The sequence below is a fragment of the Aspergillus flavus genome, chromosome 8 (assembly GCF_009017415.1).
Source record: "Aspergillus flavus chromosome 8, complete sequence".
Lineage (NCBI taxonomy): Eukaryota > Fungi > Ascomycota > Eurotiomycetes > Eurotiales > Aspergillaceae > Aspergillus > Aspergillus flavus.
In genome coordinates, this window is record NC_092403.1 from 2,269,368 (window position 1) to 2,292,956 (window position 23,589).

General features: G+C 47.3%; 10 protein-coding genes across 10 annotated transcripts; 7 read left to right on the forward strand and 3 right to left on the reverse strand.

The window, feature by feature from the left end:
* Nucleotides 1-374: 374 nt before the first annotated feature.
* Nucleotides 375-658, reverse strand: F9C07_13202 (uncharacterized protein; the record flags this gene model as incomplete). Its single annotated transcript, XM_071507961.1, has 2 exons — nucleotides 375-565; nucleotides 619-658. The coding sequence occupies 2 exons, from the start codon at nucleotides 656-658 to the stop codon at nucleotides 375-377; spliced, it is 231 nt and encodes a 76-aa protein (XP_071367439.1).
* A 1,508-nt stretch (nucleotides 659-2,166) lies between these two features.
* F9C07_13201 (putative FKBP-type peptidyl-prolyl isomerase) lies at nucleotides 2,167-2,824 on the forward strand (the record flags this gene model as incomplete). The annotated part of the gene is made up of 6 exons (XM_041295830.1): nucleotides 2,167-2,294; nucleotides 2,344-2,411; nucleotides 2,467-2,527; nucleotides 2,597-2,617; nucleotides 2,671-2,712; nucleotides 2,776-2,824. The coding sequence occupies 6 exons, from the start codon at nucleotides 2,167-2,169 to the stop codon at nucleotides 2,822-2,824; spliced, it is 369 nt and encodes a 122-aa protein (XP_041151028.1).
* Nucleotides 2,825-3,793: 969 nt separating this feature from the next.
* F9C07_2206117 (delta 6-fatty acid desaturase) lies at nucleotides 3,794-6,943 on the forward strand (the record flags this gene model as incomplete). The annotated part of the gene is made up of 3 exons (XM_041295829.2): nucleotides 3,794-3,937; nucleotides 5,268-5,437; nucleotides 5,506-6,943. 3 exons carry the CDS (start codon nucleotides 3,794-3,796, stop codon nucleotides 6,941-6,943), a joined length of 1,752 nt encoding a protein of 583 aa, XP_041151027.2.
* Nucleotides 6,944-7,661: 718 nt separating this feature from the next.
* F9C07_13199 (putative sterol desaturase) lies at nucleotides 7,662-8,769 on the forward strand (the record flags this gene model as incomplete). Its single annotated transcript, XM_041295828.2, has 3 exons — nucleotides 7,662-7,876; nucleotides 7,944-8,449; nucleotides 8,523-8,769. 3 exons carry the CDS (start codon nucleotides 7,662-7,664, stop codon nucleotides 8,717-8,719), a joined length of 918 nt encoding a protein of 305 aa, XP_041151026.1. The 3' UTR covers nucleotides 8,720-8,769.
* A 5-nt stretch (nucleotides 8,770-8,774) lies between these two features.
* F9C07_13198 (uncharacterized protein) lies at nucleotides 8,775-10,792 on the reverse strand (the record flags this gene model as incomplete). The annotated part of the gene is made up of 4 exons (XM_041295819.1): nucleotides 8,775-9,076; nucleotides 9,133-10,559; nucleotides 10,615-10,669; nucleotides 10,723-10,792. The coding sequence occupies 4 exons, from the start codon at nucleotides 10,790-10,792 to the stop codon at nucleotides 8,775-8,777; spliced, it is 1,854 nt and encodes a 617-aa protein (XP_041151025.1).
* A 1,528-nt stretch (nucleotides 10,793-12,320) lies between these two features.
* F9C07_13197 (putative endo-1,4-beta-xylanase B precursor) lies at nucleotides 12,321-13,132 on the forward strand (the record flags this gene model as incomplete). Its single annotated transcript, XM_041295827.1, has 2 exons — nucleotides 12,321-12,667; nucleotides 12,733-13,132. 2 exons carry the CDS (start codon nucleotides 12,321-12,323, stop codon nucleotides 13,130-13,132), a joined length of 747 nt encoding a protein of 248 aa, XP_041151024.1.
* A 954-nt stretch (nucleotides 13,133-14,086) lies between these two features.
* On the reverse strand, nucleotides 14,087-15,753 carry F9C07_2287574 (putative F-box and wd40 domain protein). Its single transcript, XM_041287793.2, has one exon. It carries the CDS (start codon nucleotides 15,706-15,708, stop codon nucleotides 14,464-14,466), a length of 1,245 nt encoding a protein of 414 aa, XP_041151023.1. The 5' UTR covers nucleotides 15,709-15,753; the 3' UTR covers nucleotides 14,087-14,463.
* A 1,478-nt stretch (nucleotides 15,754-17,231) lies between these two features.
* F9C07_13195 (uncharacterized protein) lies at nucleotides 17,232-17,684 on the forward strand (the record flags this gene model as incomplete). The annotated part of the gene is made up of 3 exons (XM_071507960.1): nucleotides 17,232-17,358; nucleotides 17,497-17,563; nucleotides 17,660-17,684. The coding sequence occupies 3 exons, from the start codon at nucleotides 17,232-17,234 to the stop codon at nucleotides 17,682-17,684; spliced, it is 219 nt and encodes a 72-aa protein (XP_071367440.1).
* Nucleotides 17,685-17,691: 7 nt separating this feature from the next.
* F9C07_2206123 (prion-inhibition and propagation-domain-containing protein) lies at nucleotides 17,692-20,974 on the forward strand (the record flags this gene model as incomplete). The annotated part of the gene is made up of 2 exons (XM_041287799.1): nucleotides 17,692-18,193; nucleotides 19,341-20,974. 2 exons carry the CDS (start codon nucleotides 17,692-17,694, stop codon nucleotides 20,972-20,974), a joined length of 2,136 nt encoding a protein of 711 aa, XP_041151022.1.
* Nucleotides 20,975-21,154: 180 nt separating this feature from the next.
* On the forward strand, nucleotides 21,155-23,589 carry F9C07_1954184 (kinase-like domain-containing protein). Its single transcript, XM_041295826.2, has 2 exons — nucleotides 21,155-22,546; nucleotides 22,596-23,589. The coding sequence occupies exons 1-2, from the start codon at nucleotides 21,334-21,336 to the stop codon at nucleotides 23,111-23,113; spliced, it is 1,731 nt and encodes a 576-aa protein (XP_041151021.2). The 5' UTR covers nucleotides 21,155-21,333; the 3' UTR covers nucleotides 23,114-23,589.

Here is a 23,589-nt window from a genome sequence, read left to right on the forward strand (position 1 = left end):
ATATTATGTCCAAGTGAGGAAAGGATAGGCTGACTCGCTACGGCCTCGCTTACTCTGGAGTACTACTAGGTCCGGAGGTGGGGTTCTCCGAGTTCGTTCCCCTTTATTTGCTTATAATTGCTTGTACTTGATTAGCAGATATCAGAAGGAATCTGATTGTCTGGAATGACCCACCGCGGGACGTAGTTTAGTTACTTTTCTTTGTCTCGAGGCGCATCCGTTGTTTATGCTCTGAGTCTAAACCGAATTATTAGTACTAGCTATTTTCATCATTCCGGGTTGTGGGAGAAGTATCTTGCGATCAATGAATGATTAGAGTAAGGTAAAAAAGATAGTGACAGTAAATAGCAGAAGTAAAGCCAGACCATAGCATTCTAGTACATTTGCAAGGCACCTAATTTAGGGTTCAAGGTATTCGGACCAACCGCAACCTCATCCTCAGCGCCAATCCAATGACAGAAGGTATTGCCATTGAAAGTGTATGGAACGGCAGCTTTCATGCCAAGATATAAGAGCATAATATCTGTCCGTTCCTTCTGAACAGAATCACAAAGTGTGGATTTATCTAATGTCCAAGTAGCAAACGCTTGAAAACAAAGTATTGGCTCGGAGATGCACCCAAAGCAACCTCATAAGTACTACGTGGTTCCCCGCGCATTCAAGAGACCTTCCAGAGCATATGGTGGGGATCTGCAGACTTTGCCTGAATCCCATTTTCATGATAATCATCTGCGACTGTGGCCACACGAGCCCAGTATTTTCTGCTTCTATCTAAGGCATTTTCCGCCTGTTTTATGCCTCGCTGGAGCTTGTCGGTGTCGGCGAGGATCTAGCGGCCTCTCAGCACCGAAGCCTTCCTTTGACAAGGGCCAAGGCTTAACAATATATATAAAGAGAAGAATTATACTGAGTACAAGTACTCATAGGTTCGTAAATAATGCAACATTTACTCACCAATTTCAACTATAATGGGGACAGACTATCCCAAGCCCACTAACCTTAATCCTCCACTTCCACGGATCCTTTTATCTGCATTATTCGACAGCAAGCCACCACCTTGTGTCATACTTCTTGTTGAATTAATTGGATCGATACAAATAATTCCAGTCACCTTTGCTGTGTTTAGAAATGGTCAGGTAAACCTGGAAGCTCAAAGTTTTGCAGAAGGTCGATTGGTAGTCGTATGGATTCTATATACGTTGAGTCACGTGAGCGCCCCAGTTTATATAAGCCAGGCAAGGAATGGAAAAACCCTACCCCCGAGCGGTCACATTGAGCCACCATAGACATTTTATGTTTTATGTTTTGTTTAAAACCTTTCATTTCGGGATTTTTTAGAGTAATCTTTGAATGTATTTAAAAACTCATTTCCTTCGGCAATGATGATTTTTCAGCGTACGGTAGTGGTATTTATAGCTCTTTACTGCAGACGCTCTCATTATATTATAGTTAGGTAACGAGGTCACGGAGAGGATTCCTGGGACCCGTTGAGCTACTATATATACCGCGCCTGGGGATGTTAAACTGTTCGGGGCCTGACATAGTAGGCCTTTTTGACCTTGGTGGTTGATAGAACGATCACTTGGGGAGTTAATCTATTACATGGGCGACAATTCCATGGCATTTGTATATCGACAGATACCAGATATATATTTCGAGGTAAGTTGCTAGGCAGGAATCTTAATTCTGCGACCAATCCATTTACCCCCGTGTACAATAGAAAGCTGCCCAAGTTGCTAATGATATAGAAGCTCTCGCGGGTCTCATCCTATCAATATCGATCTTCAAGACTTTCTACGGAAACTTGCTGGGACAATGCCAAGAAAAGGAGAGGCGCGATTCCCACGGAAAATGAGAACATAAACTCAAAATATGAGATGCTTCCAAACCAAGCAGGGTGATCGATATCCGTGCGAAAGCTAAAGCACACCCTGGTCAAGAAGTTTCAAGCATAAGAACCGTTGGGAATACACCAGGTGTACGGAGAAGACCGTACCCTAAACGAAAATAACACGTTGAATACCGAGGCGATACACAATCCAGGTACCGACGCCCCACCTCGCGATTATAAGAATTGCCCCTCTTTTCCTCGCGTCCAACTTCCTTGCCTCTTTCTTCTTCCCCTCATTCTCTCTTTATTGATTATCCGATTACAGCATTCTCAAAATGGGTGTCACTAAGACGCTTATCGCAGCCGGTGACGGTGTCAACTTCCCCAAGAAGAATGAAACTGTCGCCATGCACTATAGGGGATATCTGTACGACCCTAGCCAGCCTGATAACAAGGGAAAACAGTATGTTGGATTTCAATTTTGAAGGGACAATAACTAATCAGCGCAACAGGTTTGATAACTCCTATGACCGGGGTCAGCCCTTGAAGGTGGCTATTGGCACAGGACGTGTTATTAAAGGTTTGTGTGCCGTTCCTCTTTGGATACTATACAGCCATTAAATCTATTTGGGTAGGTTGGGATGAGGGGGTCCCTCAGATGAGCCTGGGAGAGAAGGCCCTGTTGACCATCACTCCGTAAGTCACTATCGGTCTATGATGTCATGCATTCTCTTATCGAAGCTTGCTTACTAACCATCGACACAGAGACTACGGTTATGGAGCACAGTATGTATACGGTACATTGTCCCTCTTATGTGTGGATATACTAACAAAAACAGGGGGTTCCCCAATTTGATCCCCGCCAACTCTACCCTCCTCTTGTGAGTGTCTCATCTATCCCGATGCTCACGTTCCAGGGAAGTGACGCTGACTTTAATCAACAGCGAGGTCCAGCTCGTGGCTATCAACAACAAGGAGATGCCAAAGCCCTAATCGAATGCCTAACCTCACCAAAGACCTAGACATATAAGGCAATTGAAAATGATATATCATTGTTTTCTCGTAGTCGAGGGTTGCAGGGTAGGATGGAAAGACAAGCGAGATCAAATATCAAGCTATTGTATGAAAATCAGCTTTCCAGAGGAGCTTCATTGAACAAAAACAGTAGATCTCCGAATAGCAACGCTCCACCGAGATCCCTCCCTGGCTCAGGCGAAGCAAAATGAAATAGTTACAAGTCAGGGCATCAAACTGGCAGTCTTTCTCTGTTGCACGCTTTCCATTCGTAGCGTTTGCTGCTTTATTTGCTTAGGTTCCCGACCGAGTCATCCTGAAGCAGCCAACAGCTTAGCGTGGCTCTTACAGTTTGTTCGCCCAGTGGTCAACAACCGGCTGTTAACCCAAATAACTGCCATTTCGCGGAACCTCTTAGTCATTTGCACCCAGCTACTTAAATGAACTCCCCCATTCTTGACACCAACTTACTCGCAAGCAGTCTCGTTCTGACCACTGTTTGGGGCCATTGACCTAAGCTCGAGTTCATCCACTACACTAGCTAGCTCGCGCTGCCCATTACTTACCCGCCCCAGCTTACAAGTTTTCAAAAGCAGGCATGAACTCTCTTACCGTGCAGTACGCTCTCGATCATGAAAAGAAGGGATTTTCTTTCATTACCCTCTGTCCAGGTGTATGTACCATTTAGACTTCTGTTTTTCATTGTTGCATACTGAAATTGTTGTTCAGTAGATGAAAACCGATTTGGTCGGGGGCGACATGGCAGATTTGACCCCGGAGGAGGCCGCTAGGGCTTCTTTGGATATCATCCTTAAACCAGGACAGGAGTACAATGGGTAAATCCCAAAGGTCCTGGTCAAGGTTTGGGAGAAGGCTGAGGGAAATAATCAATATGATGGGACTAATGTTCCCTGGTAATTGGTCGTGGGGTCCGGGATCAATGGAACGATGGTCGACAAGTGTGGGCAGTCCATGCTTATGTCCATTATGCCAATGGGCTCGAGCCCACCGAACAGATGTACGGCCACGAGGCATGGTGTTCGGAGAGACTTTGTGGTCTTAAAGCAAAATCCGATCCCTTCAACCGCTTCCGTTAGTATAACCCCATCGTTCAAGGGAATGTGACTTTGACGCCTTAGGTAGACTTCTGTTCGAGGCATGGTCAAGCCAGACGCGGAGGTGAAATATACAGATCAAATGGGGGTGATTGTGGATGAATAAGTCACAGGATGTGAGCTCAACCTGTATTGTAGGTTGCGATGGCTAGAATAGGTCCGCTTCTGGGTTTTCCTTTATCAATACTCAGTTGTGTGGCTGCCGTACATTTTAGCAAATGGACTCCATATGATCGTTATTCCCTTCTTCGAAAGTAGCCTCCTGTTCGAGCAGACACAGGTAGCTCGGGTGGCATGTTTTTTACCTTCGCCACTCGATCTCCGTAGGACCTGTGCCTGTTCACACCATCGAAAGTGGTCTAGAAAGCCGTCTTGCGCATATACCTTGTCTCGAGCCTCGTATCCTCATTTCGTGCCCCTGGTGCCGATAATATCTTTTTCAACAGCGAGTTGACACCCAGCACGCGGAATTCCGTGTTCAACTCTGCCAGTTTGTTTGTCGTAATAAGGGAGGGCACATGACTCCATAAAGTTGAATTTCTGATTTCGGTCAGAGCTCGCTGGTTGGACTTGCGGGAGTGCGTGCGATTGCCGCGCGGAAACTGAAGTAGCCTGATGAAAAGAAACAATCGCAATGCGGGATTTCTGTACAGATTCATTGATCGAGTATATTCCAGGTAAGGACTTCAATGAACTCAGTTGGTCTAATTCGGCTTTAGTCATGTGTAATTCCTTTCGGACCGAGGCGAGAGTCCGTATTTGTGTCTCCAGAGACTTCTGGAGACATTTAAAACAGCATCTCTTCCAAGTTAGTATGCATATAAATCCGCAGAATTCACCGCAAAAAGTGCATGTCTTAGTACATAATGCCGTATAAGGAGGTGACTCTCCACCAAATATTCAAAGCTGATTGGCCGTCACCTTACACTACTATATTGTTAACACAACACGTGATTAAAATAAATATACTTCCAAATTTAACAATCAGTCCATAAAGAGTACTTGTGCTAATACTAATATAGTATTAAAAAGGTGTTCAGCTTTTTAAGCAAGCAGATATCCCCCTCGCCAGTTGAAATACGCCGTGGATTAAAATGTTCCCTCTCCGAACAGAATCGTTTCAGCTAGAGGAAAAGCAGTATCGATGCGCTAAGAATAACGGCGTGACACCTTATCTCCGAAAATAGCCGCTACTCCGATCCCGAAAGGAATCTTTCGGCCCGCAGACCCAACCAAGCTTAACCTGACCTACCAACCGTGGTACAAACCCGTCCAAATACCATTTAATCATGCAACGATCTACCAAGGACGTGATCCTCTCACGTAGACAGATCGAAGCCCTAATTGCAGAGGGGCAATCGATTATTATCGTGAACCAGAAGGTTCTTCGTGTGGATGCCTGGATTCCGTATCATCCTGGCGGACAGAAGGTTATCCAGCATGTTGTTGGGAAGGATGCGACGGATGAGTTCACTATGTTAGTTTGAATTCGCTGTTCTAGTTGGATGCGAGTGAGCGTGTTGGCTCGATGCTGACGGGCTGTAGATTCCACTGTGAAGAGACACGACAGATGAGTGAGAGGTACCAAATTGGTCGGATTGAGGGAAGATGGGCGAATTTCGTGCCACCTATTCAAGGAGGAGTTTTTCGGTCGGAGGACGAAGAAGATGATGAATCGACTATCTTAGTCAAGGAACAGCAAGATAGTTCCTCGACAGGGCTCGAAGTTGCCGCTGTAGATTCAGGGATCCACAAACGAGGCAGTCAGCCTGAACCAAGGGAGGATATGGCCACTCAAGACGAGATGGCCTTCCTCGACACGGAGACCAAAGAGGAAATCAAACTCACCTTATCCAAGTACCCAGCTCTGGATGATGCAACCCAGGACGAAATCATCGCCAAATACCGACTCCTGCACAAGCAAATTCACGCTGAAGGCCTTTACACATGCAACTACACAGCCTACGCCTGGGAATTCGCCCGCTGCTCCCTCCTGTTCAGTATCATGCTTTTCTTCCTCCACATAGGCTGGTACAACACGAGCGCTCTCTTCCTAGCCTGGTTCTGGTCCCAAATGGTATTCGCCGCCCACGACGCCGGGCATATCGGAATCACCCAGAACTTCACGATCGACAGTCTGATTGGGATGACGATCGCCGCACCCATCGGTGGCCTCTCCCTAGGGTGGTGGAAACGCAGCCACAACGTCCACCACATCGTAACCAACGCGCCCGAACACGACCCCGACAATCAACACCTCCCTTTCCTGGCCGTCAACCACCGCTTCCTCGGCAACATCTTCTCCACCTACCACGAACGACTCCTGGCATATGACAAGTTCGCCAAAGCCCTCGTCCCCTACCAAGCCTACTTGTACTACATCATCCTCCTCTTCGGCCGCTTCAACCTCTACGTTCAATCCTGGCTCTTCCTCGCTAAAGGCCAAGGACCCCGCAAGGGTCCGGCAAAATGGCACCGCTGGTACGAGATCTGCGGAAATGTGATCTTCTGGCTCTGGTTCGGCTACGGCATCCTCTACAAATCTATCCCAACACCACTATCCCGCATCTCCTTCGTCTTAATCAGCCATATGGCTACAATGCCCCTCCACGTCCAATTCACCGTCTCCCACTTCGCAATGTCAACAACCGACCTCGGGCCTAACGAATCCTTCGCCCAGAAAATGCTCCGCACAACCATGGACGTCGACTGTCCGCCTTGGCTGGACTGGGTCCACGGCGGACTGCAGTTCCAGGCTATTCACCATTTGTACCCACGCGTGCCGCGACATAACCTGCGCAGGGCGCAGGCGCTGGTTATGGAGTTTTGTCGGGATGTGGGGATTCCATACGCACTTTATGGTTTTGTGGGTGGGAATCGGAAGGTCTTGGGTGGGTTGGCGGAGGTGGCCAGACAGGCGGCTATTTTGGAGAAGTGTCGCAGGACGGTTGTTGAGAGGGGGGAGTTTGTTTGGGGGTTGTAGATTTTATGAGATATTCTTGTCTTTGGCTCTGGTTTGAGTGGTTGGTCTACTTTGATTTATTTTTTTGAATCACACCCCCCTTTTTTTATTTTTTATTTTTTTTATTTTTTCTCTCTTTTTTCTTTGTTTACGTGAGATGTGGATATGCAGGCGGAAGTGTTGTTGGGAAACCCTGTCAGGTGATTCGCTCACTGCACAACATCCTTGCTTATACTATCCTACTTCCGGGTATATCCTGAACTCCCGAGTCAGAATTCGGAATCTTAGGTCAGTAGTAGGCGGAAGAAAGAAGAACATACATAATGATGTCGAGGGTAGCAGATATACCTACCGATTATCAGCCTCAAACGTACTATATATTCACCGCATCACATGCATACCCTAGATATCCGAGAAGTTTTAATTTTCCTACTAATAAAACCTTATACCCGGAGTTTCAAAGGTCAAACATCGTACGACCCCGGAGTGGCGATTGTGTAGGTAAAGGGGTGTTTTGGTAGGTATTGCCCGTGTGGGTAATCCCCACGGTAGGTAATCTCCGCGGTAGAGAACATACTGTGTAGGTAAATCGCCAAACCCTAACAATGGCTCATGTAGGTATTTCCCAACATAAGAAGGGCGATGGATCGCTTTATTGTTTCAATCCTTGACATTAAACTCTTTTTTTCTTTCTTACTTCCCTTGTATTATATTTGTGGCATTTTGTAATTACAACGCCATGGATGTGCTTCTTGACATCCTCGACACATACGTGTTCGACAGATTCTATGCGGCGATTTTACCAGCGACGAATCCTGTTACGGCACCGGCGGGCACATACAATAAACATATTGGTCTCTACTATCCGCTACCACCGTCTCCGTATGCAGATAGCAGTACATGGAAACGAGATGATATCGTGCGACAGACGATGTCCTTATTCCTAATCGGATGGTATGTATCTTACGCACGACTTCACAATTCCCACCATCAACAAACAAACCCATTCTAAATTCCCCAGGATTTTCGCAACGGCATTATACCTCATCGGCAGCACAATAATCTACCACACACTCTTCGACAAGCGCGTAATGCGCCACCCCCATTTCCTCCCTAACCAAATCCGCCAAGAAATCCGCCAAGGCATCACCTCCATCCCCGTAATCGCCGTACTCACGGCCCCGTTCTTCCTCGCCGAAGTACGCGGCTGGACCAAGCTCTACGACTTCGCCGACGAGGCCCCCTTCCGCGCCTACAATTGGCTGCAGTATCCGCTGTTCGTGTGTTTCACGGATTGTGGCATTTACTGGATTCATCGGGGATTGCATTACCCGCCGGTGTATCGGTGGTTGCATAAGCCGCATCATAAATGGATTATGCCGAGTCCGTTTGCGAGTTATGCTTTTCATCCGGTTGATGGGTGGTCGCAGAGTATTCCGTATCATGTTTATCCGTTGCTGTTTCCCCTGCAGAAGAGTGCGTATTTGGGGCTTTTTGTCTTTGTCACTATGTGGACGGTTTTTATTCGTGAGTTTTCTTTCCATTTCTTTTTCATTGTGTTGGGTTGTGGGGATTGGAGCAGTAAAGCTGATATTCGCAGATGATGCCGAGTATCTTTCACAATCTGTCGTTGTTAACGGTGCGGCGTGTCATACCATGCATCACCTGTACTTCAACTATAACTATGGTCAGTTCTTGACGTTCTGGGATCGGTTGAATGGGACATACCGCACGCCGAAGGAGGATGGATTCATACAAAACGAGAATCGCAAGGCTCAAGCTCTGAAGCAGGATTGAACGAAAGGGGCAGTAATGTATTTTTAGCATCTTAATCTAATAACCAAAGCGTGTATTATGTATCTCTACAACACCATTGAATGAATTCGTTCAGTTTCCCCAGATCATCTGTCGCGGCGTTGTCCAGATACGGGAGCTTCGTGGAATTCTCGGTGGCGATGTCAAGCATCGTTGTTAATAGGAGCCACAGCTCTTCTGCGTGTTTGGGATATCCCAGTAGGAGCATTTGGTCGTTGTTTGAATCCTGATATACGGAGTTCCATATCTGCTTCCATTTGTTGGCGGCTGATTTGATTTTCTTGAGTGGTACAGAGCCGAAGAAGTCGGTTCTGGCTAGGAATGCCAGGGAATTCAATGCTGCGGTTATGTCCTTAGCGAGTTGATGAAGAGGACGGGGTTGGTGTGGGACCTACCGTATATCATGATCAATAGATGCTCTGCGGAAAGGGGGAGGCTGGACGGCAAGGGCCCAGGCTCGGAATTATCGAGTAACAGCCGGATTGCTTCCCTTACAGAAGGCATAGGCAGCTTGGCTTCATCCGTTGCAGCGATGCGACTAAAGGCAGATGCATTCTCGGCTTCCCATAGCTCTGTTCTCCATGGGAAGGGACATTCCATCTCGAAAATAGATATGGTGGGTCGGTTTTTGAAGCACACCGTAAGGAAGCCGTCTGCCAGGAAGACCCAAGAAGCAAGTCGTATACAGACTTCCTCTGTGACTAATGCTCTCCATGTACTATCATCTCCAGTGCAGACTGTGGGGGGTGCAGACCGCTTCAGCTGGAAAATTCCCAAGCAACGCATAAGAGATACCAGACTTGGATGACGGATGATACGAATGCGTCGTCTTGTTTCAACGCGTTCCTGGCCAAATTGGAGCATTTCGATGATTAGCGCAGCTTGGAGGAGCTGAATCGTAGGTATTTGGCGTGTGAGGTCGTGAGTGGGTGGGGCAACCTGTGTTGATAGGGTTGTGATCTTTCGGAATACATGCTCTTCGGCCACGTCAAGAACCCTGGGTAATAGTGCCGCTTCATCCAATGAGCTACTATATGTTGCACCAGTTAAGAAGATTGAGAGCAACAGTGGGTTAGAAACATTGCCCGGGTCGAATGTGGGAAAATGCACCACTGGTAGGTGCCAATAAAGAGAATGGAAAAACACTGAGATAAAGATCGCAACGTTGGATACTGTGAATAGTGGAGCCAGCTGTGCAATATCGAGTTGCAGCTGGGGATTCTCAGTGTCGTCAGGTCTCATTGATTTAGAGGTCTCAATTAGTTCCATCATTAGTTCGTGTAGCTGCTCTGATAATTTTGTAGGACCGTAGCTTAGAAGATCAGTAGGGAAATATTCATCCGTGATCAATGGAGGACGGAAGAACATTTCGGCACCAGGGATATCACCGAAATTAGCCGCCATAGGATCGGGCGGTACCAATGCATCCTCGAGATGGGAATAGAGGCTTTCCAGATTTCTCCGCACAGAACATTCTGCTGTTGTTCCGATTGCGAGTCTGTCTCTCTCCACACAGGGGTCAGTGAAATGCCGAAGGAACGAAAACTGCGATTCCTCCTTTGATGGAGTAGGCGTTTGCACTGATGGCGATAGTGAGACATCAGTCGGGCAAGGACTTCCAATTGAAGATTCTTGCTGAGACTCGAATGTGCATTGCTGGCCGAGTGATTGGCAACGAGAGCATGGTGAACCTTTGTCACATGCTCTTTTCGTGGCGAAGCATTGATCGCAGGACTGCCTTTTCCGCCCGGGTTTGGCTGCCGGGGCGGGCTGTTGGTTGTATTTGATCGCACATGCTTTACTATGTCGTCGAGCAACCTCCCTGAAGGGACAAAGAGTTAGATCAGCTAGTAAAACCGTAGAAATGGTTGCTTTACGGTTTCAAGAAAGACTTCTTGCAAAAGGGGCACACGGAAGCGGCCTGGCCGGAATCTAGTAGACGGTCAATTGGCGACACCGGAGAATGAATATTTTCCTAAACTTACGTGTCAACTCGTGGCGCAGCAGATGCGCTTTTCTCTGGTATGACTTGTCACACTGCGAGCAACGGAACATATTTAAATTGAATTCTCCTAAGGTTTACATTGAGTTGATCGCAAGTTGATGTGAAGAAGATGCTTTTGGGCAAGGCGGAAATTGTCCCGAGCCGGAGTACGGTAAGCCATTGAGACCATCACGCAATTCGTACTTGCAGATAGAATCAAACAGGAGAAAATACAAAATCAACAAAAGTTTCTCATTTATATGTTTAGATATATGCTGGTGGGATATCATATCAGTCCTCACAGATATCACATCTGTATAATGAGTCTATAACGCATTAAGGGCTAAAAGAGAAAGCAAGATAGTCACCCATGTGCCTTGGTGGTACCGAATTGGGTGATAGCCCTAGGCAGCAGTAATATATATCTGAACAACGAGTGAAGAAGTCCACTAACTTCTGTCCTTGACACCTTGATGTAGACGCTTTTGTGCACAAAATTTTGGAAATAAGTATCTGGAAGACCACAATAATTGATGAAGCCCCCATTCTCAATTGTTTGCGTTTCCCCTTCTTCTCCCATTATAAAGGTTATTGCTAGATATACATGAGAGTTTTAGATCTTGAGTGTCGTGAGCTTATATCTAAACCCTTCATGTATAAAAACGTACCTTTGCAGGTTAGATGCCATTATGGCTTTAAGTAAGGGTTACTAGTTAGATGCAAGAGTCAGACTAATGTAGACCTCAAATTAAATCGGCACAACTCTACCTCAGATATAGTGAATGGGTTCTACAAGTCATATTGTACTAGAGTGAATTTATTGCCTGGGCATTAAAGGAGAACTTGAAGTTGGTATGTCAAACGTACGCGTTTCACGTGAAGGGCTCATTAATCTACTTGATTAGGGGAGTATCAATGCACATTGAAGGCTTTAATAAGGAATGAGGTAAGACATAATTTCGGTCAGCGGACTGTCTCCATTCTTTGGGACCCCAAATTAACCGATACAGAGTTTCCATAAAAATATCCCGAAACGAAACAGCAAATTAGAGCAAAATGAAGTTCATGTAACTTCATTCTCCAATATGGAGGATGTGTACATTTCTCCCAAGGCTTCCAGGTTAGCCGACTAGGTGGGAGTGGCGGTTGTTGATATGATCCTAGAGCCGCAGATCTCTGTCTCACCAGCAAATAGTGGAGACAGGTTGTACCTAAACCGCGGGATATGCACTTGTTCCTTGTCATAATAGGCAAGCCTAAACGATATGTCTATGTTCAGGGAGGATCTGCAAGTGATGGGAAGCTTTACGAAGTCTACAATGAACATCTGACCACCAGATAGAATGATCCCACATCTGATTGTAGCCACTGAGCTGTCGTGCATTCTAATATCTTTCAGGAGAAAGATTCTAGGTTACATAACTAATTTCTGAGTGACACGAGCTTGATGAACCCTCCTTCCGTGTTTCATTTCGCAGCAGCTTGAGAACGAGAAGATATTTAAAGCAGACAATCCGTACTCTCAAGGATCCTTAACGTCCATTCCACAACAAACGTTCTCAATTTTAAAGAATCACGTTGAGAAGCCTATTTACCAACATGGTGTCAGCCAGTCAATTGCTGTTCTGCCTTCCTGTCCTAGGAGCGCTCGCAACTCCCACGGATAGCACCACAGCCCAAGCTGTCGCTAGGTCTCCTGAATTTCTCGAACACATGGGAGCTCTTATCGCCAATGCAACAGGAGAAGCAACCCTTGAAAGGCGCGATGCGACGTTCAAAACAAGCAAGGACGGCGTAGACGCCGCAGGGTTTTACTACTCCCTATACAACGCGAACGGCGCAGGTGCCGAATACTCTGAATCCGAAAACAGCGGACAGTTCAAGCTCAGCTGGAACACGAACAGCGAGTTTCTGGGCGGAAAGGGCTTCAAGGGTGGAAGTCCTCGGTAAGCTTTCAGTCGATCAAGACTAAGCCTTGCCAATCCAAAACTAACACAAGTTAAATTTCTAGCTCCCTGTCTTGGGACGGCCAGTTTCAGGCTGAAGGCGATTTCACTCTGGCGGTCTATGGCTGGACCACGGATCCCGTCACCGAGTGGTACGTTGTCGAAGCTCATGGAACGGGCACGCCGGGTAATGGCCATATTCTCGGCCAGGTTGAAGACGATGGCGGCATCTATGATGTCTACATGCTCCCCTACAGGAATGTCCCTGAGATCTATGGAGTTACGAACTTTAACCAGTTATGGTCTGTTCGCCGTGAAGCTCGCCATACCGGTACTGTCGACGTTGCTGCTCACTTCAAGCGCTGGCAGGAGCTGGGGCTCAAGCCTGGTAACCCTGTTTTTCAGATGGTCACCGCGGAAGGATTCAAAGGCTCTGGAAATCTTGACTTCACTCTCCAGAAGTAGGATACTAAGGGAGCAGAGGATGAGCTGCGAGTGTTGAACTAGGAGGCGGTGGTTTGAGGTCATGAGCCAGCCCGCGTGACAGGGCCCAGTCACTCTATCCCAATATTGTTTGAGTTTTCACTCTTTTACAGGAAGTTTACTTTCTTCATCAACATAAGCTTAGTTAGTCATTGAAATACAGTCGTTTTTAGGCTATACAGCAAATGTGGGGCAGTAGGGCTACGCGGCGCTATTGCAGGGGATAGATTAGCACAGCACTCCGTATTTAGCACGAATAAATTAATACGCATCACTTATTAGCCGAGACAAATAGCCGTTGTTCTTAATTTTTAGGCTAATAGTATTTTACGGTCCACTTCACAAGCTACGATAGCCGAGTTGTGGTTGAATGCGTAGCATAGATACATATAAGTTGTACCGAGTTGTACCGAGTGGTCAAAAGCATACGTAGATATGGTAATATTTCTGTCTATAAACATCAGAGATTATGAATTTGAGTGAAAGGCCTGGTGACTAAAGCTCATGGTATTCTATATTGCGGGGACTCGAGTTCAGCACCTTGAACACACCAGAGATACGAGACAGACTGTTGGGAAATGGGCTGGTCTAAAGGTAAAGTATGCCTCATTACCCGTTGCCCCTTCGCTTAGTTAATTAAATATGCTTAGCCAGCTATTCAGGACGGTTCACTACTTCATAGGGAAGGTGATCTTTTCCTTCAATAGCCACCGAGGTTCCCCCGGATGTAACGATGCAAAACCGCGGAGCCACCTTATGCAGATCTTGCAATACACAAATCGGGATGGTTTCAGAAAAGCGGCACGGGAACTTAATCCAATCCAATCCAATCAATCGAAGTAGGTATAAAAACGGGAAATGGTAGAACAGGAATAGCACCGCTGCCGCTTTATCTTCTCTAATTTTCACCCAAATATCCTAAATGCCAAACCTGTCCTCCACTCAAACCTTGGTGCCCTCCTGCAGATTAAATATTAAGTTACGTGGATGGTGGATGCTAAGGTTTAAGGTAGGAGTATGTTACGACCTACCATCTGAATCATATACTCGGCACATGTCCGTTGAATTAGCGTTGAATTAGCCATCGGGAATCCACATGTCAAGGAGTAGACTTTGTTACTTGAATCTTATTCAATAATATTCGACAGGGAGAGGAGGTGTTCGATTATACGAGTAAAGCGCTCTAGAATGCCAAGGCGTATGTATCGTCCATGTGCAGAAACCGCAGCATATGTTGACCAGGGGTGGAACGTGGCATCGCCAATTCCAAGGCCTATACTAATGACGCAACAACAGCCCTGACAGAAACTATTCTAGAGATCCCAAACTCTCAAGGATCCATCCATATCCGGGACCACAACAAATTTGGAATCCCTTGAGCAGACCATCTCCGAGACAGGACATCTGTCTATCTTGTCGTCCACTCCTCTTGTAAACTGCTGCTTGAGATTTCTCTCAAAATCATACACTTCCACAGTTCCCTCTCGGATCTGAAACACCAACTTCTTGCCACCATCCACAAACTGCACAGCTCGAGTGTTAGCAAAGCGACACATAAGGAAGTCATCGAATGTGAGACACCATCGCATCCGCTCCTCTCCAGTGTATGGATCCCAGATACAAAGTGTCCCGTCATCAGCCCCGCAGGCGAGCATGGTCCCGTCGTGCCTCCAGGACAGAGAACGGGTCGCCATGTGCAATTTATCAAAGCGAGATACCTGCTTCCCCGTAGCGATATCGTAGACGTGGATATAGGTCCGGGGATTTCCCTGGCTGAAGGCGAGAAATTCTTGATCCGGAGAGAAGGCTCCGCTCCAGAGCTGGCCGCCCATCGGCCCCAAGACGTGAAGACAGGACCCGGACCAGGCATCCCAGACCCGGGCTATGCCATCCCATGCGACGGATGCGACCAGCTTGTTATCGGGGCTCATGGCAGCCCACATGATCCGGTCCGTGTGGCCCAGCAGGTGGTGTCGAAAGGATTGGGTTTCGATATTCCACAGATTGATACAGGGAAGAGCTGCAGCTTCGCGGCTTTCCTCTTGAGTTGTCTCGTTCTGGCTGAAAAAGACCAGCGTCCTGCCGTCCGAACTGAAAGAGCCGAGCTCGCCCTCGAAGACGAGTCGGGGCTCTGTCGTGGTGACGAGTTTCCCCTTCTCGTCCAGCTCCCATATGATCACCTGTGGGTTCTCATCACTGCCGCCTTGTGACGCCAGCAAATACCGGGCATGTTTGCCATCGCGGCTGTCGACCACACCTGGTGCAAACTGGACACTCTCAACCCGCTTTTCATCGGTCAATACTTCGAGAGACGCCTGCGTAGCAACATCGAAGACGAGTATTTTTTCATTGACCCCCACTGCCACAAGTTTATCATCGGGACTCAGAGTGGGTGTGGATGCTATTCCACCCAGCCCAATCTTTGCTCTCTCTTGTCCCCATCGCTTCGGATGGCCTGGAGCCCAGGCGGCAGGTTCTCCAGCGGGAGAAGCGAAGTCACGCTCAAGGTTATAGGTAAAATTTTGCACAAATTTTCTTCCGTTCATGGACATGGTCATTTTGGATGGTCAGTACTGAATCGGTGGTGACACAGCCGCTTTTGGAATTTTAGCTTAGATGAGCTTCACGGACTTAGAGCCTGCCAAGAAGTCCACGTACCTCGCTATACCGACAAGAAATATTAGCAGGGATGCAATACATAAGAGCTCCACTTCTTAGGAGCATCATGAGCTACCCGAGTCACAACCGAAGATATCGACGACGAAGACATAAAAGACTATCCGTGAATAGGGTCAAAGGTTACAAAGCTGTGATATAGCTTCTGCTCCGCAACACTATAGGTTTGCTCACAGGGGTGATATTTCAGTCAGGGCTTATCTCCTAGGGCTTTCATTCTAAATCCCCTCTACTCTATACTGAAACGCAAATGCTATATACAGAAGTTAAAAACAGTATTATATTTATAACTTTGGTGAACTATCTTATAGTCGTGGTATTTATAGAGATTAGAACCATACGATAAAACAAGTGAAATTGATCTATATTAACTTCCAAGAGGACTTTATCTTTTGGAAAGCATACCGTTCTGCAAAGAGCTTTAGTTGCCATGGCGTTGAGTTAGAATCTTCTGTGTCAAGATTTGCATACTTAGATTCACTCCAAAACAGCCTCTAAACTATTAGCTCCTGCCATCTTAATACTAATATATCCTAGTAGTAAGATTAGCTTACAGTATCCAGTTAGTAACCCCTATGTTGCTTTTCTTTTATAGCTGGAGCATTGATAGCACCCAGTATTCTAAATATTTTCCTATTACTATCGATACTCTAGGATAATTTATTCTATGGACCGCCCAGGCTGTCTACACACCATATTTCTGCCACTGCCTTCTTAAAATGATTTGAAATATATTAAAATTCATTATATCTATTTTCCTGCATCTTACTTTTCTGTCTTGGGCCAAAGGGCATATACTATATACTTACTAACCACGCGTAATATGTGGCTTAAGGGTGAGCGGATACAAAGTCCTGTTCTCCACAGCCTATGGTTATATGTACCAGACTCTTACAGGCAGAAGTTATATAGCACAGGAAAGTGCTAGTGGACCGAGATATGGATTGATTCCTCTCGTACTTCTCGTTTAGAGCCCGATCAATGTAGAGGATGCTACTCTGGTCGAGATAAGTATGTCTTGCCATAAAAGCTTATGATTCTACTCCATATATATCATAGTACTGGGTAGCGATATTACAGCAACGATTTAGGTTGAAATGCTGAGTTTGTTCGTTAGGTTAAGGTTGACAGCTGAGAGAGTAGCCCGAAGAGCTATGGGTGCACCAGAGATGCGGACGCCGGGAGGTCACGACACCACCAGTAGCTCCATGGGATATACAATCCTCCGCTCCACACAATTCGATTATCTGGTCGTCCTGCCCGTATTGGTAATACAAATTGAAAAGACTCGTCAAGCCTCATGATTAGCCAACCTATCAGGACTTGTTGTTGACAGCCTTGTAGTTTCCCATTGACTAACCTGTGCCGCGAAGGATTCGTATTGACACTGGAATCCTTTTCCGCGATGCCCTGTGCGCGAACGCATTCAAGAGGAAATTGCTATTGTGCCATGAACATCTCTAGAGCGGGGGTACTTTACCCTGATTGGCTTTGCACATTACCAGTTACAAGTTCACTCTACGTGGCGAACTGTTAATTCTTTAAGAGCGCTAGCTAGAGCCAACCAGGCCGGATGAGGCTTGAGGCTGTTACTCTGTACATGTGACCTAGGAATCATGGGAAGCTACATTCGTATAATATTTATAGGCCAGCAAGAATGTACTGAGAAGTTTTGAATCGCTCCATACTTACCTTTCTGACCGGTAATAAGACAGCGCTGTGTGATACTTGTGGCAGGTACTTCATCTAGCCTTCATCCCAGTTCTCTGTGGCCTACATTATATCCTTTTGTCTATTCTTTCACGATTCTAATATAAATATCTACACTATCAGCAGGTTAAACAAGCTTACTAACTGAAAACACCATGTCAACCGCCGAAAGCCTACTCGAACTCGCCCGAAACGCACGAGCAGAATGCAACACCGGCCAGCGCAAATTCAGCACCGCACTTCCCGCCCTAGACGCACTGGTGTCGGAGCTGGAAGTGTATAAATCTGTCATGCGCAAGCCCGTGAACAGTGAAACGCTGACCAACCTGGAAAGTCATCTGACGCCGTGTGCGGGGGCTTTAAACGTGCTCCTGATAACCCGGCGTAAGTATCGGAGCGAGATGTCGGCGTTCGAGCGCGCAAAGTGGAAGACGACCGACGGGGAGAAGTTTACAGATACAGTCAACCGGCTACAGAATGCGACGAATCTTCTACGGGGTACGCTGCGGATGACGCGTGAAGTCCAGCTCCACCGCATGGCGGAGACGAATCCCAAAATGGCCAAGGAAGAAGCCAGAGAGACTACGGCGGAGACAATGAAGGCGAACGCGAAACCTGACACTTGCCGGAATGGTGCCGGATGTCGTGTCATAGAGTGTAAGTATAGCCATCCTGATGCGGAGCCCTGTCGGTATGGGGCTGGTTGCACCAATTCCAACTGTCGATTTCGCCATCCGAAATCGCGACTATGCCGCAACGGAGCCGGATGTAGGAAGCTGGGCTGTACATTCGCCCACCCGGAGGCACCCGACTGCCGGTATGGAGTTGGCTGCACGAATACTCTCTGCTCGTTCAAGCACCCCAGCGTCCCTGCTTGTCGGGATGGTGCCAATTGCATGGTGGACAAATGTAAATTCTTCCATCCCGAAGTCAAACCGTGCCGGTTTGGAACACGGTGCACCAACAAGAACTGTACTTTTCGCCATCCACCACCCCCTTATACAAAGGAACCGACCGCGTCTGCGAAATCGATGGATGACAAAGAGTCCAAGGAACCGAAAAGCTCGGAAAAGGGAAGTTCGCAGAAAGCTAAAGGAAAGCCCAAAGTGAAAAAGTCTTCGGTTATCCCGGAAAAGGAAACGTCCAGTTGACTGATCACTCACAATGCCTCTCTCAGCCTCGTTGGTGCGGGGTTTGTAGTAAATCACTATGTCCAGCTTCCTGGAGTTTGGTATTATGTGAGATACGCCTAATTATTCTGCTAGTATTTTGTCCTTGAATGGTGGAAATCCTCTGAACAGTATCTAACATCTATGATTAAAGCGTATGGCAACAGTAATCAAGAGAAATGTATAATGAGTGTTTCTTTCTGAGAGATTCTAAGTAAGAGTTCGTCCGGAGACAGCCTTGCCATGGCTTCCCCAAATCCACAAGGCAACGGATCATCCCGAGCTAAACGTTAAATCTCGTATACGGTGCGACTAAGGATGTCAAAGCCCAACACACTCGATTGTCATTGGAGAAAGGCTGACCAGCCGAGGGGTCATCCCAGAGGAAGGAATGAGCTGTCTCCAACGAAGTAGTAGGTGACTAAGTAATACGATCCTTTTCTCTGTCACTTCGTCTCCCTTTCTTCCCTCTGCATATGATCGCTTGAGACAACAATGGCCGATCCGATCGGTGTAGCCGGGTTAGCCCTCTCCGGGATTTCGCTATTCTTCCAGGTCTACGCAGGGACGGTGCAAGGAAGGTCCAACCTCCAGTGGATAAACGATGGGCGACACTAACTAAAGAGTACACACAGGGATCCAGCTAATGCTTGTTGCACGTGATGTGCCTGACAAGTATCAACAATTGCGACTTCGTCTGGAGATCGAGCAAGGGAGGCTCCTTAGTTGGGGCCATAGCTTTGGATTATTGCAGGAAGAATCGGAGGAGGAGGATGCATCGAGGATTTCGATCCCCGAACAGGTCCGGTATATGGTTCAGGGATACATTGAGCCGCTGTGGCAAAAGGTCCTGCATTTCACGGCAGAGACCCCGAGCTTCGTTCCCAGGGACAAGAGAGAAGAAACACCGAGCGTGCATCATGGAGGCATGGCGCGACGGTTTCGGCTGGACCGCATGTATGCGAAGGCCAGGCAGGGAACTATTAAATTCAAAGACCGTGTCAATTGGGCTTATTGGCAGATGGACAAGTTGGAAGATTTGGTGGAATGTATGAGACATGTCAATGGTAGTGTCATCGCCCTGGCCGAGGTGAAAACGCAGCAGGAGATCCAGGAAACCGTTAAAGCGACGCTGATGGGCCTGCTCAGTTTACAGGACACTGTTAATGGACTAAAGGAGCTAATTGTGGCTGTCGAGGAGAAGCGCCTTGATAACCGGTCATCGCAGATGCCGCTGGGTGAACCGAATGATCTACTCCTAGGTTTAGCCAACCTGAAAAAAATGCGACTGCAAATTGGACACGACAAGAATGACGGTAGCCTCCAATCTGACCTAAAGATCCAACCAGAAAGAGTCTGGCCCATGAACAAGATGAAATATCCCTCGCCTCAGCGTCAGGATGCCACGTTGGATGGCAAGGAAGGGTTCTGGGTGGAATACAAGGACTATTCGAGTTCGGACCGAATAGTGGGCCCAACGAAGGACGAGATTGAGCGTCATATCGTCCGAGAACTGGCAGCGCTCCTAATCTCCAAGCTTCCAAGTAGTTTTCGCGTGGCGCGGTGTGTTGGGTACTACGAGGAGGCCGGGTCGTTCGGCTTGGTTTTCGAGAAGCACGCCGCACACGCCGACCAAACCATCATCCCACTCTCTCATTGTTTGTCTCTTGAGACCCAGATGCCCAGTCTCGGGGAGCGGATCGCCCTTGCGCAAGGAATTGTCCAGACGGTGTTCCAACTGCATGTGGTAGGGTGGCTCCATAAAGGGCTTCGGCCTGCGAATATCCTTCTGTTCGAGGACCATAACGGGGGCATTGCCTATGACAAGTCATATATTTCCGGATTTGAAGATGCTCGCCCGGTAGCACAGCCAAACCTAACGGAGGAGGCCCATTCACGTTTGTTGAATGATGACTGGTATCGACACCCAGACATTCAAACTGTGAAGCCGGCGCATCGGGAATTTCAATATTGCATGCGGTATGACCTTTATTCACTTGGAATACTGCTTGTCGAGATCGCCCTGTGGAAACCTGTCCTCGATATTCAGTCGAATGTCGGTCCAGGCGACATCAAATCTTTCATTTTAAGCCACAATACCCAGTGTTTACAGAGGATTCAATTTGCGTTCGGTAGAAAATATGCTGAAATTGTTATGAATTGTTTGAATCCAGGCGAAGAAATGGATGATCATACCCAAATGGATAGCTACATCTATTATTTTGAGAAGCTGGTCGTGAAACCCATGAAGCAGATGTCTGTAGATTGAAATACAGAGACGATAGGAATTTTCTAGCAAAAATGCTTTGCTCTACGACAGAGTCAATAAATAGATCAATTGTAAAATATTTCAGGACAGGAGTAAGCAGGGAAACTTGGCATCTGTGGGGGTAATGTGGCTTAGTATTCATTAAATCGTGTATTGGCTTAAAACCAGGGTTTAGGGTCAAGCGAACTACTAATTTCCAAATCCCCCAGCCTTGTGGTTTCCAGTCCTCACCCCTCTTTCTCATCGCTAAGGAGATATATTACCCCAAAATATATACCTATACTGTAGTCACTCATTTCATCCTTCATTTCGTGCTTTTTCTTGCCGTGAACCAGGTTTTCCTCTTCGTACCGTACACCATGGCCACAGAATGGGGCGGACAGGGCATCGGCGAAGATCCCAACAGACCCCCAAGCTACCCTGGTCAAAAGCTCTGCGAAAGGCTGTCCGGAAGACAAGGCCATTGGTCTGGCAAGGGACAGGTGAACGTCGAATTTCGACCAAACGATGTCGTGCCTCTAAAGGACGACACGCAGGTCGAATACAAGGGAACATATGGGCGCGTGTGTCGTAGTATTTTGACCGTTGGGGAGGAAACAATCGTCGTGGCACGAAAGGAAATGCGACTTTCTGAAGTTTCAGAAGAAAAGGTCAATCGTGAAGTGAAGATTCTTCAAAGCCTAAGGCATCGCCACCTGGTTACCTTTATCGGGTCATTTAAGGCCAGGGGTTTTGCCAGCATCCTGGTGTATCCGTTTGCGACGTGCGATCTGGAGAAGCTGCTAGAGGAACTGGATTATGCACAGTATCACGAACAAAAAGACACAGTGAGCACTCTGCTTGCTGAGCTCGGGTGGATCCCAACCACCACCAAGGCAGCTCAGTGGAAGCCGGGAGATATTTTCCCCAATCTGCGACGCATCTGCGGCTGTGTATGTAGCGCCCTTCTTTACCTGCACCAACACCGGATCCGCCATAAGGATATAAAACCATCAAATGTGCTTGTCGGCAAGGATGGGGTCTACATCACTGATTTCAATATCTCCAAGGCATTCGAGAACGACCGGTCATCTCGTACTATGGGCCCCTACGCCGGAACAAGGATATATAGTGCTCCCGAGTGTGTTTATGACGCTCGCTCCTATCCATCGGATGTTTATTCCCTCGGCCTCATCTTCATGGAGATATATACCTATATCCTGGGCAGACCTAGGTCTGAGATGGAAGAGTACACCAGGTCCAACCTCTCACTTTCTAAGGACTCGCAGATCCGACACGCTGCATTACGGGTTCTGTGGGTGAGGGTCATCTTCGATGGGGCTGGGAGGGGCGACTTTGGCATGAGCAGTGGAATGCAAGAGCTGATATTGAGAATGATAAGCGAGAATCAGGACGCACGACCTGATGCTTTTGAGGTCCTGTCTGGGCTCTGGGTTTATAGTCCATCGGGAGACTTTTTCTGCAACGAATGTAGAAAGCATCGAGGCTGGGTCGGTTACAAGGGCCTTGAAAAGCGGTACAACCAGCTTTACAAGCGGTATCAGGATTCCCTGAAAGAGAAAGCTAGCTTAGGTATGTTTCGAAGATTGGATCGAGCTTGTCGGTTAACAAATGCACACAGAGAAGAGATCAGAGCAAGCGCGCGAGGAGGTGAAAGGAGGTCAATCAGGTAGTAGTCCTTTGCCACAATCAAGCGAGCGATCACCATCCCAGATCTCTGTTCTTCGCAGCCCCAGGACAGGACCGACTGTGGCACGCAACAAGAGTGGACAGCGATTAGATTTGGACAGTTTGAGTTATGCGAGGCATGTTGTGAGTGAAAATAGCTCCCTCATCGACACCATGAATAAGGTGCAAGGAATGAGGCTATGCCGTTCGCACTACCTCACAGAGAGGTGTCGGCATCCGAACTGCACTCATCGGCATGACACAAATCTAACAGAGGAGGAGCTTGAGACATTGCGGTATCTCACACGCGCGCAAGCTCCTTGCAACTCTGGAAATGGTTGCAAGTACCCGAAATGTATATATGGCCATATGTGCCCACAGGGTCCAGTAAAGCGCTTTCATAACTGTAGCTTTGGGGAGGATATGCATATATCCGATACAGTTCCGGTACTCTCTGATTCGTTAGATTGATGCAAAGAACCATTGCCGAGTCAGACACATTTTTGAGATCACTTTGTCGCATACGAGCTTGCATTGTGCTTATCAATAAATGACCACTTAATTTCTCAATCAATGTTGCACTGGGAAAGGCTATACATAGCTCAGTTTAAAGAATAGCGCAATTTGGATGAAATCTCCTGGCATCTTACCCCCCTGTCTCATCACAATTGCAACTGTGGACGCCCTTCCAATAGACTATGAAAAAATACTAATTTTTTACATATTCTGTCTACTAATATGTAGTCAGTCCATCTATTCTGCATGGCCTGTAAGGTATAGCGGTAACTGTGCTAAAGCCGCCAACATCCAAAGAATCTCGGACTATCTCTTCAGGACTGTCGTTGGTTGACCGTTAATTGAGGTATGAGGTATCACGGTTGCAACGAGTGCCATGACAACTCCGGCACAACATTTAGCCCAACTCATGGCGGAGGGTGTTTTGCAAT

What these genes read in the sequence shown, in the direction of transcription:
- F9C07_2287574 (XM_041287793.2), bottom strand. Translation starts at nt 15,708, where the DNA reads ATGACCATGTCCATGAACGGAAGAAAATTTGTGCAAAATTTTACCTAT.
- F9C07_1954184 (XM_041295826.2), top strand. Translation starts at nt 21,334, where the DNA reads ATGGCCACAGAATGGGGCGGACAGGGCATCGGCGAAGATCCCAACAGA. An exon ending in GAAAGAGAAAGCTAGCTTAG is followed by an intron (nt 22,547 to 22,595) that starts GTATGTTTCGAA and finishes AAATGCACACAG; the next exon opens with AGAAGAGATCAGAGCAAGCG.